At 53.0% G+C, this 14778-nt stretch overlaps 1 protein-coding gene across 1 annotated transcript in view; it reads right to left on the bottom strand.

Moving 5' to 3' along the window:
- PTPRJ (protein tyrosine phosphatase receptor type J) overlaps nt 1–14328 on the bottom strand; it is a 124822-nt gene extending 110494 nt beyond the window's left edge. Inside the window, exon 1 of the mRNA XM_081152998.1 lies at nt 13995–14328. Within this exon, the coding sequence (XP_081009124.1) occupies nt 13995–14240 (246 nt within the window). The 5' untranslated portion in view covers nt 14241–14328. The remainder of the gene's footprint in view (nt 1–13994) is intronic.
- Between the last annotated feature and the right edge of the window lie 450 nt (nt 14329–14778).

The raw sequence follows: 14778 nt of genomic DNA, 5'->3' as shown, positions 1-14778 counted from the left end.
ATAAGATAGAGTCTAAATCTGCAGACATCCGAGACCTTCAAGTCCCCAGCCGATCCAACACAGACACTGAATGGCCAGGTGTGACCCCTTCACTGGAATGAAGAATGAGTCCTCCCCACTGCAGGCCTGGGCCCCCAACATTTACCCCAAAAAGCAGCCAAGGGCACTGGCTTGGCCTCACTTCTCTGCCGAGCTCCTGGCTGTCGCCCTGAAGCCTGCACTGTCTGACTAAGAAGTGTCTCCAGCCAGTCCCTTATCTCTCCAGCTAAACTGGAACCTCCACACCGGGACTGGCCTGTTTTCCCCCACTTCAAACCCCCCCCCCCCCCCCCCCCCCCCCCCCCCCCCGCCACTGTTGTGTCAATACCAACAGCAGGATCCCCAGAACTTCCTGTGTGCTAAATCCTTATTAGCACAATGGTCTTAATCCTGACCTCCAAAGGCACCGTCAGGCTGATTTACCGGTGGGGAAACAAAGGCAGGAGGTGGGGGAGGGGGAGGGAGGGAGGGAGGGAGGGAGAGGGGAGGAATGTAGTCAAGGCCTTGATGCACGGGGCAAAGCTGGGATTGGAACTCAGCTATCTCTTCCCTCCGTGCTAGCATCTGCTGCCACTTTTAAGATGCAATCACGAAGGTCCAGATAGCTAGAGAGCGCTCAGTAAAATTTCATTCCACAAATGTCTATCCAACCATCACAGGATTTGAATTTAAAGCTAGATGCTGGAAAGCAGGCACCCCTAAAATTCGCCCTAAAAATGAAATAAACACACCTGGCTATCTCTGCAGTCAAGTAATAGACAACTAGGCCCAGTTGGTTTCTGGCTGCACCTAGGATTTTTCTTAAGTACCACCAGACACGTGCAAATTGCGAAGTGGACAATACAGTGACTAGACATTTTCCAGAGCATAAAAAAAAATTAATGAAATTTTTAACAGGTTCTATATGAGTCACTCATGGTCAAAAGGTGGTGGGAGGCAGCCACCACACAGCCAAGTGGGCATGTCTGCAAATATAAATATTAAATTTAAAATCTGTTTTTAAAAAATGTTAACACCCGGTGCCAGTGTGGGCGTAATGAAACAGGGAGGCTCATACGTTCTGATGGCAGCGTAAACAGTGCCCCCCTTTCTAAAGTAATTTGGCCAGTGGTGTCAAAGACCATAAAGACGCCTGGAAATTAATCCGGAAGAAATAATTTCTGCTTCACAGAAAAAGCTAATTGTGTGAAAACATTCATTCCTGCTCTACTTAAAACAGTGACAAATTGGCTACTGCTTAAATCTCTAAATGAGAAAAAAGTTAGTGGAATCACAGTGCACCCACTCCACGCGGTATCCTGTAGCTGTTAAAGGTACGGTTATACTATACATCACCAATATATCACCGTGAAGAAAAGTTTTCTTCATTTAGCCTTTTGTCATGAAAGGATCTAAAACTCCCTGTCCCTGCTCTGTGGTCACAGTTATTTTAAGTAAGAAACCACCCAGAAAAATAAGAGCTGCAACTACTTCAAAATTATAATAGTTCTGTGATTGGAGGGGGGCGCTTTTTTCCCCTTCTCTAGTCTTTAAATTTCTTTTAATGTTGTTATACCCGTCTGATATAATCAGGAAAAAATAAATTTTTAAAAAAAAAATGTTTTTTGAAGCCTGCTGGGTCTCACGTCAACACTGAGTCTTCCTCACCCTGAAATAAAGCAGCCGCTTAAAATGCGGCTCTGGCTGTTCACACTCCCATTTATCAAAACAGGGCAGATCCTCCCAGAATTGCCTCAGCAAGGTGACACTCAGCACTGGCCCACACAGTCACAAATCCCCATCTCCAATTAAAATCATCACAACCAAGAAAAGGGCCCAAGTCACCAGGCTTGAAAATGAAAGGTTGATGAGTGGGGGTTACAGGACTAACAACTATTGTCTTGATTTTTTCACTGGTCATAGTCACAACGCCTGGCACAAAGTAGATGCTCCATAAACATTTGAGGCAGAAGTTTTTTAAAGCAGCAAAATGCACTCATTTGCCCACACTCCCTGAGCACTGGGGCTCAGCCCTCCAGGCCTGCAAGTTGCTCTCCCTGAGGTCCTGTCAACAGAAGCTGTGTTTGGAAGTGAGCCCCGCCAACAAGAAATTGGTACTTTTGTCACCAACTTGAGAACAAAACAGTAAGAAAACTTAAATGTCACTGTGAGAGTAAAGGTCAAAGGGGGAGGAGGAACTAACTCCTACCGAGGGTCTCTACACACCACCTGTTCTGGGGCCCCTGGGCATGATTTCATAAATTCCCAACGCCCTGACCCTAGGACCAAGCTGCCAGAGTTCGGGCCCTGTTTCTTCCATTGATTTGCTGTGTGACCTCAGGCTGGTGGCTTAACCTCTCTGTATCTCGTTTTTCTCTCCTGTAAAATGAAGACACAGAGAACTACCCCATTGGGTGGTCATGCGGATTCACTTAGTCAAAACACATAAAGCACTCAGCACAGTGCCTGGTATAGAAAGCATTCAATGACATCTAATCATTAGTATTGTGATTCCATTTTGCAGAGAAGAAAACCTGGGCTTCAGAGAGGTTCAGTAATTGCCCAAGATCACACAGCTAACAAGAGCAGTACTGGGGTTCAAACTCAAGTCTAAATCTGTGCTCTTTTTACTACAGCAAGCTACACCCCACACCCAAGGATTCCTGGGATTCCCCCAAAACCCATCCATACACACACACACACACATTTAGGGCTGTGGTGGCAAAAGGTAAAAATATTATGAGATAATTGGAAATAACATGGAACTGAGAGGCTGAAAAGCAGAATTGTAGCTGATTGTAACCTGGGAATAATAACAGCTCCAAGTCATGGTTTTTCTTTCAATGTGTCCATTCAACAGACATCTTTTTGAGGCAGGCTGGTCCTAGGCATGAGGGATGGAGCAGAGAAGCAGACAGACAGAGTCCCCACCCCCTGCAGTTACGACTCCAGGGGGTGGGGAAACAGAAACAGTCAACAAATAAGATAGTTCCAGGTGGCGATAAGGCAGGAGGAAATGAAGCCTGATAATGGGACAGGGAGTCTGGGCAGGACTAAGTAAGGCCTGCAGAGGAGCCGGGGATCTGGGAGAACACCACGGAGACTGCCCCGGGGAGAACGGGTGGGGCCAACGTCCACCCTCACGGAACAGTGGGACTGGGGCTGTAAAAGGGGCAGGCAGACTGGATTAGGTCCGAGGGGAGGGGCCTGGTGATAGGATCCGAGGTTCAGGGTCCTGCAGGCCCCCGCCTGGGTTTATCTACCTGCAATGTGAAGGCACAGAGACTTTAAGCAGTGGAATAAGCCAACTTTGTGGAGTAAGAAGAGTGTTAGCATGAGAGTAAAAGCGCCTGGCGTAGGGTGGCCACTTCATAAAGGGTTTTCCCCTGGTTTCCCTTCTCCTCGTGCCACTACCTCCACGTAACCCTAGACAATCGTGCCCTTCCTGGGCCTGTTTCCAAAAAGAGATTTCGTCTCAGTGGTTCTGGACTCTGGCTACACATTAACCTCACATGAGGAGTTTGGGAAAATTACAATGAAACCACAGTGCTGGGGCTGGTGCGTGCACTGGTCAGGAGTGGGGGTCTCCAACTGGTGTTTTCTAAAAGCTCCCTAGGCAGCCATGGTTGAGCGGACCCACCTAAAGGGCTTTCTCCCCCTCAGTGGGGTCAGTACTCACTGGGGAGGGGCCAAAGACAGAACCCGCTGCCCTCTGAGATAGCGGGTTCCTCCTGGCTGAAGTCAAGCAAAACCCACTTTCTCAGGGATGAAACTAAAGAATCAGACACTGTTGCCCGGCTGGTGTGGCTCGGTGGTTGAGCATCAACCCATGCACCTGGAGATCACGGTTCAATTCCTGGTCAGGGCACATGCCCAGGTTGTAGGCTCAATCCCCAGTCAGAGGTGTGTAGGAGGCAGCTGATCGATGATTCTCGCTCATCATTGATGTTTCTATCTCTCTCTCCCTCTCCCTTCCTCTCTCTGAAATCAGTAAAAACATGTTTAAAAAAAAAAAAAAAAATCACTCTTAAAAGACCCCTTCCAGAAGGGATGTCTGTGGTTTTATGACTTGCCGGGTGACCCTCCAGTGAGCCAAGTCACAGGCCTCAGTGCCACCAGCTGTAACCCAAAAGAGCTAATAAACAGCATGTGTGCCACCCAGCCTTTCTTGTGTCCGTGGCAGACATCACTAGCTGATCCCAGCACTCTCTCCTGCTAGCTGGGCTACCCCAAGTGCTCTGAGGACCCCTTCTAACAGGGCCCGAGCAGCCACAACCGATCACTCAAGGATGGATACAACCTGGAGCCCCTTGGTCTTCCCTAGGCTAATATCCTCAGGTCCTTCCCCACTCCGACAGTCTTCGAGGCAATGATCCCTTTCATCGTCTCAGTAGCAATGATCCACCACCAAGGTGGACGGCAATGGGCCCTGCTGGCTCCAGGCCCTGCAGACAGTGAGACACACATTCCATCCCCGAGGGACGAGTCTGCTTTATATCCCGAGTCTCAGACTCTGTCCTCCCACAGGTGGCATCTCCCCCATCTCAGGCAGCTGCAGCTCAAACACTACTGAACGGGGCCCGGGGCAGACCGAGTGACTCGCTCATACAGTCCCGTTCCCGGAGCAGCCCATCAAAGCGAGAGCCCTGTGCGGTCGCCCGCAGTGGAGACAGTCCTGCAGACAGCAGCCGGCACGGGGAAGCCTTTCCCGCGCCAGGCACCTTCGGGCCTCCCACACATCTCAGTGAGTCTTGACCACGGTCCTCCGACGTGTTTATCCCCGTTAGGCACCTGAGGAGATTCAGGTTCGACAGCTACAAAGTTGCTGAGGGTCCCAGAGCAGTAGAAGCGAGGGATTGAGGAAGACCCACGCCACTGGCTCCGGGCAAATCCCTTCGCCTCTCTGTGCCTCGTCCCCGAGTGGACACGATGACCGTGAGGACGGCACAGGAGCCCGGCACACGGTGTGTGACACTAGCACACGTCGTGGAGTCACTGGTTGGAATGTGGGCAGAAGACAACAGTGTGTCCTGCCCAGGTCTGACCACGCTGGGCGGGGCGTCCTGGCCCGGCTTTGCAGAGGGGTGCATTCCTGAGAAGCCACGGGAGCTCTCAGGACGCCCCGGCTCCGGCCCCCGGTTGGCAGCAGCATCCTTTCAGGGGGGCCCTGGGTCTCCTCTCCTGCCCCATTCCCGCTGGTCCCTGTCCCCGGCTCTGAGGCGTTATCTCCAGGTTTCTACCGCGGGGCCTCTAAACTCTAAAGCTGAAACCGCTCCAGGGAGCTGGTGGGAGGGGGAGCTTGGCAGGGAATCTCTTTGTAATGGGATCTCCCTCTGCCGGGTCTATCCCTTGTGTGGAACTTGGCACGTTCGGCCTCCAGGCTCCTAATGAACACCGAGCCTTCCCCTCCACCTCACATCCCCGGCTGCGGAGCTTAGCACCACACATATCGCATTAGCGCGGCTTCCTTTCCCGCCCGGCAGGCTGGGGAAGCTGGCGGCCATTCCCGTCGGGGAGGAGGGACCCAGGCGGGGACGCTGGGGGAAATGTGGCCCAGGGACCCCGCAGGCCGAGGCTCCCAGCTCGGCGTTCGCTTGGCCACAGCATCCCTCGCAGGTGCTCACCAAACAAGCAGGGAGTCGGATGTGAATCCTCCTTCAAGACCCAGCCACCTGGACGTCTGTCACCTCTGTCAGTGCCCATGTTAGTTTAGACCCATGGTCTCACTGTGAGGAAGCCGGTTACCAACACGCTCACGTGGGAATGGGAGGGCAGCCGGTCCCACACGCAGACGCCAGGGCACAGGCATCTATCTGCACTGTTACTTCCAACAGGCAACGCCTGAAGCCACGGTTCTCAGCCAGGGTGCTCTCCCTCGGGGGGCACTCGGCAGTATCTGGAGACATTTTGGTTGTCACAAGTGAGGGGTGGAGGGTGCTTCTGACATCTAGCAAAGCAAAGGCCAGGGAGGCCGCTTAACACCCTACAGTGCACAGGGCAGGCCCAACACAACAAATTATTAGGCCCCAAGTGTCACAAGCGCTGAGGCTGAGAAATCCCAGTCTCTGAAGGAAGAGAGCTTGTCCCACTCACCCCAACCACACCATCAGCTGCGAAGCCGAAATGACCCCTGTGAGGTAGGTAGTCTTGTCCCCATTTTCCAAATAAGAACAAACGAGGCCCCGAGCATCAGAAGAGCTGCCCAAGGTCACACAGTGGAATCAGGTCTGTCTGCCTCCAAGGCCGGTGCACTTGGCACTGGGCTGCGACGTTCCTCTGTGCCCACAGCCACCCCGCAGGCCTCCACCTCCAGATCCTAGGAGCAGGCCCACCAGTGCAGACCACTCTCAGTGAGGAAGAACGAACCCTCATGACACAAGGACAGGAAAGCGAGGTGGCCCCTCAGCCAGCAACAGGAAATGCAGGATCACCTGCTGCCATGGAAACAGGTGGCACAGTCAGCACAGCTCCCTCGGCCTCCCTCCCCGCTCCCTCCCATCTCCTGCAATTACAGCCAAGGGTTATGTCTCTAAACTTTCAGTTGTTGGCATAAATACTCCTCTTAGCCCTACACGAAATGTACCCAGAGACAGGAGGTGGCCGCGGCCAAGCTGGCCAGGTCACAAGGTAAGGAAAAGTGCTGAAGCCAATGCAAGAAGGACTGTGTTTTTGTTTTTTAAAGGACATGGTCAGTATCCCTGTGTTCCTTTGGGGCTAGAACCACACTGGCCACTCTTCAGTCACATCTCGTGGTCACTTGTTAATTCAACTCCATTCACTCGTCAAAAGAGAAAAAAAACTTGAATTGTGCTACTGGAAAGCCGATACCGCTCTCCATGACATATTTCAATACATGTATATCTGGACACAACCCATTGTGGGCTTAATCTCTTAAATCCAATTTAAAAGATTTTCTAGCACAATTTTGACAACTCATTGGTATGGCCTTTTGCCCTAACTTTAAAAATGCAAATCCTAAGTAAATGGAATATTTTGTAAGTTGTTCTTATATTTCTATATCCGTTTACAAGGAGCTTTAACATAATGCGACCTCACTTTACTTATCTAACTGCCCTGTGTGAGAGAAAATACTTTTTTTTTTAAAATCCTCACCCAAGGACACGCTTATTGATTTCAGAGAGGCAGGGAGGGAGGGAGGGAGGGAGGGGGGAGGGAAACATGGATGGCTGCCTCCCGTATGAGCCCCCATATAAACAGGGGATCAAACCCACAACCTAGGTATGTGCCTGACCACAGGAATCGAACCCACAACCTTTTGGTGTGCGGGACGATGCTCCAACCAACTGAGCCACACCAGCCAGGGCAAGAACTACTATTATTATTAGCATTTTAGAGATGTGAACACCAAGGATCAGAAAGGTTACGGCACAAGTCCAAGATCACAGCCAGTTAGGTGGCAGAGCCAGGATTCCAACCAGGCTGCTTGGCTCCAAGTTCTATACTCGCCTCACCATCCAGGGCTCTCCGTGCACTGAAGGAACAAGGGCTGCATCTAAAAGAGCTGGAAATACTTATATTTGCAACAAAAATGGAGCCAAAACACTAACTTCCTTAATTCTAAAGAGCTTGTGCAAATCGATAACAAAAGGCAATCTTTTTTTTTTTTTTTTTTTTTAGTGAACAGGAGCTAATTCCAAAAAAAGGGAAGAAATGCAAATGGCCCAAAACAAAGGAGACAAGTACACAACTCAAAATTATAACTATAAATGAAACTAACAGGATACAATTTTTCTCCTCAGTTCACCTATGGGGGCAGGTGCAAACTGGGACAATATTTCTGGAGGACAAGTTCACAACAGTATCAAATTTTTAAATGCATATACCCTCTAATCCAGCAATCCTAAAATTAAAATTTTACCCTATGAGTATCCTTGTGAAGGTTACATGAAATATGCACCAAAGACATTCTCTGAAGCATGATTTGTAAGGGGAGGGAGGAGAGACTAAAAATAATTAAAGCGTCACTGATAGAGGAATGGTCCAATAAATTGTGGTTTCATTCGCACATTGCAATATTAGGTAGTCATTTTCAAAAATGAGTTAAAGCTATTGGTACAAATATGAAATCATCTCCAAGATAACTAAGTAAATTAAAAGCCTAAGTAGAGCACAATGTATAATGTTTTTAGAAAGATGAATGTAGGTACTTGTCTACATTACATAGAAACATTTTCATTTTCTAGAAGGAAAGCAAGTATCCCCACTGGGGTTATCTTTAAAGAGGATGGATACTTTTCTGTTACAGTTTTAGATTGCATGGTTTTTAACCTGGGCTTTATCGGCTATTTTAAAGCTTCTATGGCCCTGGCTGGATAGCTCAGTTGGTTAGAGCATTGTCCCAATATGCCATGGTTGCAGGTTTGATCCCCAGTCAGGGCACATACAAGAAGCAATCAGTGAATGCATCAATAAGTGGAACAACAAACTGATATATCTCTTGCAAATCAATAAATTTTTTTTTTAAAAAAAAAGCTTCTCCAAAACCCCTGAAATTGGATATAAAATTCTAAATATGTTCATTTCTTTGGGGGAGAGGGTTCTTCCCTTGTACATACTCTGTAAGGGTCTCATACCTCCCCCTTCCCAGAAAGAGTAAGAACCACTGCGTTACAGACTAGAAATTGGCGCTAAGTTTTCATCTTCACTCACTCGCTTACTCAGAAACCATGAAATAACAATGGGCTGGGACCCGGCACAGGCGTCCAGAAAAACACCAGCCCATTCCTGCCCCGCAGAAGGAGATGGTTTGTGGCATAAAAACGACATTGTCTGCTCAGGCCTCAGAAATGGCAGCCGGGCACAGCTTCCCTCTAACAGGAAGAAGGAAAAGTGGAACTGAAAATTATTTGCATGTTTAAAATTAGACCTTCTGTGGGAGCTGACACTAGTTTGCTTTCAAAATGCCCCCATCTGCTATCTCATCAGCACCCCTCACCCAGGCATTCACATGCCGTGGAGATTGGGGGGCGATGGGAAGACTGCAGCCCCACTAATAAGGAAGCTCTAACACATTTCCTCCAGCTCCCGTCCTCTGAGGGGTCACCAGAAACACCAGCGGAAAGCAAGCCATACAAGGTGGGGACAGAAATTGCCACGGATGTCCCTGGTCTGAGGCAGCCACCGCTCCAGGGATGTCCAGAGACTCTCTGGCCCTCTGGGTGTCATCACCACTCCTTCTCTGACGAATCCTGTGCCAGCCCTTCGTCTACAGCTGGGACATCACACGCACGGCCTGTCTCACGACTGCGGTCCCTTAGCTGGGGTAACAGAGGAACGTCTCACCCCACGGCCTGCACGAGTCCCGAAGGCGGCTGCTTTTCTCGCTCAGCACGCGGCCTCCACTTGGGGCCGCATTTCCCCAACTCCAGCACCACATCACCTGTGCGGTTTGCCAGAACCATGTCCATCCTTACTAACTATGCAACAATATTTTTCCGCCTATCACTTTCTCATTTAATTTATTTATTTATTATTTTTTTTTTTTAAATCAAAGTGTTTAATAGAGTTTTGGGTATTTTTTTTAATATATATATATATCTTTATTGATTTCAGAGAGAGGAAAGGAGAGGGAGAGAGAGGGATAGAAACATCAATGAGGAGAGAGTTATTGATCGAGTCCGCAACCCAGGCATGTGCCCTGACCGGGAATCGAACCAAGATCGCCTGGATCCTAGGTTGACGCTCAACCGCTGAGCCACGCCTGGCTGGGCTCTCATTTAATTTAAATAAACTTGTTTACTATGACATTACGTACAGTATCACCCTACCTATAAGATCGTGGGCTTGAGAGGCAACTTACAATTTTTTTTACTACTACCTCCCAGAATAAATAATTGCGAACATTTAAAACAATGCTCTGGGACTGAGCTCAGTTCATCTTGCACACGAGCCCCCCCCCCCCCAGGAAACACGGTGCGGGAAACGCTGGTATTTCTTATATAAACTAATGATCTGAAGCCCCACTTCTGCTCCCCAAATAATCTACAGCAGCAGTCACAACTAGCGAGGGAACTGTGCCTTAGATTTTACACAGCAGTTCCTCTTCTCACTCAATCCTCTCAACCGCACAAGGGAGCAGGTGGCAGCCCCGTTTTCCAGATGAGGAAATAAGGAGTCACCGAGGTTAAGTGACTTGCCCAAGTTCCTGCAGCTACTAAATGGCAGAGCACGGACTCGAACCCAGGTCTTCCCATTCCAGGCCCCATTCTGCCTCATAAACTCAGGCTCCCAAAGAACTACAAGCAAGAAAGAGGGTCCCTGGGTTGTCCGTGTTACGAATGGAGCAGATGCTACAGGGTTTTGGACACAGAGAACCCAAAATGTCTCCCAGCCCCACCAGAGTTCAAGCCCATCGCCCATCCTTCACCAGGAAAGTCTCATCTCTTAGCTGTATGCTGACGGCCTGGGCCATGGAGACATGGGGCTTGGCTCTGCCACCTACTCCTTACGAATCTTTGATAACTTCTGAACCGGTTTCCTCTCAGAGAAAATGGGAACCTGACAGCACCCACCTCTTACTATTTCTGAAATGATCAAATGAGGTAACGCATTAAAGCCCTTAGCACAGTGCTTGCCACGTGTAATGCTACCTATTAATTACAATATCGCCAACAGCACTATGTTAGAAGGGAAATGCACAGAAAATTGCCTCTTACGTTGCACTCAAAATAATTCCCTTGGCCGGGCAGTGAATGAACTAAGAAGTAACTGCGGATGATGGGCTGGCTAAACCCAGGCCCACGGTCACTCAGCAACTCTGCCTCAGCCTCAACCCCAAGCAAAAATTACTTTTAGGAGCTAAATAACCTCTTTGCTGACCAAAATTGCTCATTCGGGAGCCAGGATTCCTCCTCCCTGCTTAGGAAAGCTGGGTGCTCCGCGGTTCTCTTTACCGTGGGGCTGAACTTGAAGTCAGCTCAAAGTCACCGTCTAACCATAAACCAATTTGCTCTGTTTTCTTAAGCTGTCTGCAAACAAAACAGGACCGTTTGGTTTTTCCGCCGTCGTTCTGAAGCAAAACAAAAAGTATTTAAAGCCACCCATACGAGGATTTAACAAGCAATAGAAAGAGGAGTCGGAATATTGGTCGTGCTCGGGACTAGGCAGGTAGGCAAGCAGGCTCCAGGATTAGCTAGAACAGAGAATAAATTTAAAAAAACAGTCATTATTCCCGGTAAACAAGAAAGCAAAGGGAAAGGAAACCCACGACGAGACCGACAGAGCAGCTGCCAGTCACCAGCTTCTCTTGTTTTCAAAGCGGCCCACTATCAAGCTGATTTCATAAAGAATCCGTCGGAAGTACATTTCTCAGGAGAAGGGGGGGGCGGGAATCGCTTTGTCACACTGGCTAAAACATACACATAAACCAAAATTAGTGTGCAAAAACGCTGCGAGGATGGGCGGAGGCCGACAAGGCCACCAGCAGAGTTCTGGTGCTGGAGTCATCTCCCACCGGCCTTCCCGTCTTGGAGAAGCAGAACCATGTGCGGGGTCAAAAGCTGCTTTTCCAGCCCCACTAAGCGCTCAGGCCTCCAGCCTCACAGCCTCCCAGCTTCCACGCCTGTCCCCACTCATGGCCCAACAGAGCCGCACGTCTTTTCCACGACTTGTCCTTTCTCTTAACCTGCTATAGCTGATTCCATTTTAAAACACACACACACACACACCACACAAAACCAACCCAGTGTTAGGGAGGTGGTGAGATACCTTCACTCACATTTCCTAAACCCACAAGCTTCAGAAATCTCAAATGTGACTTTCAATTTCAAATACGATTTGATGTTGAAAAACTCAGTTCACACCCACAGTTTCAGGAATACACGCAGTGAAGGACGGTGCCCACAGTTAAGGGAAAGAGCAAAGTGAAACCATGGCACACACACACCAAAAAAAAAAAAATCATGAAAATTCGAGGCACAGGCAGGTGACCCAGGTTTCAGTCTCAGTATCCGGACAGTCTCGCCAGGTGGCCTCAGCCTGGTCAGTCTTCTCCAGGCCTCAGTGTCTTCATCTAATAGAATAAGGGGTTGCTGCCCTGGCCAGGTGGCTCAGTTAGCTGAAGCGTCATCCCACAGACCAAAAGGCTGCAGGTGCGAATACCAGTCCGGGCACATACCTAGGCTGCAGGTTCAAGCCCCTGTCGGGGTGCACACAGGAGGCAGCCAATCAATGTTTCTCTCTCTCGCTCTCTCCCTTCCTCTCTCTCTAAATCAATGAAAACATAGCCTCCAGTGGGGAGTAAAAATAAAATAAGGGGTTTGAGCAACCAGCTCAAAAATGCACCGACTCCCTGAAATACCCAATACCAAAATGAGCTGCCGAATATGGATTTTAAAGATGCTTTTTCAAAGAGCCTTTTCGATCTCCTATTTTATAACGTATCCAAACATGAGAAATAGAGTCCCCTTGAGTTTCTACTGAACAAATTAGAGCAGAAGGAAATACCTGCATAGGGAACAAGCGTGGAGTGGCGGGCAACGCGTTCTGAAATACAAGGAAGGATGAGGCAAGAAAGAAATTTACCCAAGAAAGTTTTCACTGATGCAAAGCATAGCTAACAGCCACCACGACCAAAGCAAAAAAAATTTCATAATGCAATATAATAAAATATGCAGGTACCAAATTAAACTAAAAATAAGTGAAGATCAAGTATTTCTTCGGTATAAACTTTGGTGCAAGGGATCTTCAATTATGAGGCTTTTTTTTTTTTTAATCTCATAGACTCCACAAGCTTCCTTGCAGGAACAGGGATGAGACAGTCGCGCACACTGTACCTCCATGATAATCCCATCTGGACTCAGCTCTTTCAGACAAGCAACTGGGGCAGGCGGTGCACACCCATCCTACAGATGCTGTTAACTGAGGACGCGGAGGGGGGGGGGGGCTGAAGCCTGGCCCTGGGGGGTCTTCTCACACCTCACCCCGGGCTCTCTGCAGGAGGGCACACTGCCCCCCAGGCCCTGGGAGAGCCTGCTCCGAGCCTGGGGACGCCGCGAGGGGACCCTGGCGCCCAGAGCGCCCTCCCGCTGGCCTGCTGGGCTGCGCCGGTCCCCAGGGCGGGCGTCTCTGCTCTCAGACAAGCCTGTGTTTGTGCCTGAAAAGTTTTCCCTGGACACAGTCACCCCCCGTCAGTAACTCGCTTCCAGGGTTCCCCATCATCCCCTAGAGCTCCGGTCGGAATAAAACAAGCAAGACTTTGGGGAGCACGGTGCGCGGCGGGCTCTCGCCCCGGGGCCCCTGCAGGGCCGGGCGCGCGGCTCCTGCGCGGCTCCCCCAAGTGCCCTCCGCGGGCGGGACAGCCTCCCCCGGGGGGAGCACCGCCAGGGGGAGCGGAGCCTCCGGGGAGCTCGGGCGCAGCGCTCCCTGGAAAGCGCGGCGCGGCCCCTGCGCGGGGGGAGCCGGCGCCCCGAGCCGGGAGAAGCCCCGGGGAGAGAGCGGCCCGCGGGAGGGGCCCCAGCGTGCGGCCCCCGGCCCCGGGGGGAGCCCCCCAGGAGCGGCGCCCTCGGCCCGGAGGCCCCGCGCCTCGCCCCCCGCCCCGCGCCCCGGTCCCGCCCGGCCCGGCCCGGCCGCCGCCGCCGCCCTTCGCCCGGCGCCTCGGGGCCTCCAGGCCGGGCCGGGCGGGCTGCGAGCCCGGTGCCCTCGGCACACACGCCCCCTCTGGCGCCTCGGGCCGGCGGTCGGACGAGCCCCGGGAAGGGCGGGTCGGACGCGGCCTGGAGCCCGCGAGGGCGTCCGCGGGGAGGCTCCGGGCACCGGCTCCCCGAGCCCGCAGCCCGCCCTCTGGAGCCGCGCAGCCGGGTAACGGGCTCGGTCGCGGGCAAGGCCGGCGGGTTCCCGCGAGCCCCCCAGGAGGGTCCCCGGGACTCAGGCCCTCGCCCCCACCCCGCAGGCGGGCACCGCGGGCAGGTGCGGGGAGGCCGGTCCCGCCCGCCCGCGCCCCGGCCCCGGGCGCTCACCTGGCCCAGGCGACACAGCAGCAGCAGCGGCGGCAGCGCCCAGCGCAGCCCGGGCGAGCGCCGAGGTGGCCGCGCCTCCCGCGCCGTCCGCTTCATGCCCCGCGCGCCCGGGAACGTGCCCGGGCCGCGCCAGTCGGGCCCCGCCGAGCGCCCGGGCCCCGGCGCCCCGCTCGTCGCCTCCGGCCGCCGCCTCCAGCCGGTCCGCCCGGTCCCCGCTCCGCCCGCCCCGGGCTTCCCCGGGGACATGGCAGCGGCCGCAGCCCCACGGCCGGGCCCGGCGCGGCGGTCGCGGGAGGGTCGCGTCCCTGGGCGCGCAGGAGCTTCGCGGGGCGGAGCGAGCGGCGCCCACCCCCCGGGCGCGGCGACGGGATCCCGGCTCCCGCCGCTCCGGCGGCTCCCGCTGCCTCCTCTGCGCGTCATGCGGCTCGGGCTGCAGGGAGCCGCGGCGAGCGCGCCCGCCCTCCGCTCCCCTCCCCCTCTGAATATTCATCGCTTCCTCCCGCCCGGCCGGCCGGCGGCCGCGAGCCCCGCGGCCCCTCGCCGCCTCCGCCGCAGCCCCCGCCCCCGCGCGGCCGGTCGGGCGGCGGGGAGGGGGCAGGAGCGCCCCGCGCGCGCCCGCGCGGCTCCCCTCCCGCGGGCGGAGGAAGCGCCCCCGCCTCGCCCCGCGCCGCCGGGCCCTCCCACATTCCTGGGACCGGGAGCCCGGGACGCCGCGCCGCCCCGCGCCGCGAGCCCGCACTCGGCTCGGGCGCCCGGCCTCGGTCCGGCCCCACGCCCGGGTCTG

Source organism: Miniopterus schreibersii, assembly GCF_964146895.1.
Source record: "Miniopterus schreibersii genome assembly, chromosome: 12".
Taxonomy (NCBI): Eukaryota; Metazoa; Chordata; class Mammalia; order Chiroptera; family Miniopteridae; genus Miniopterus; species Miniopterus schreibersii.
This window is presented reverse-complemented; position numbering and strand designations above follow the sequence as displayed.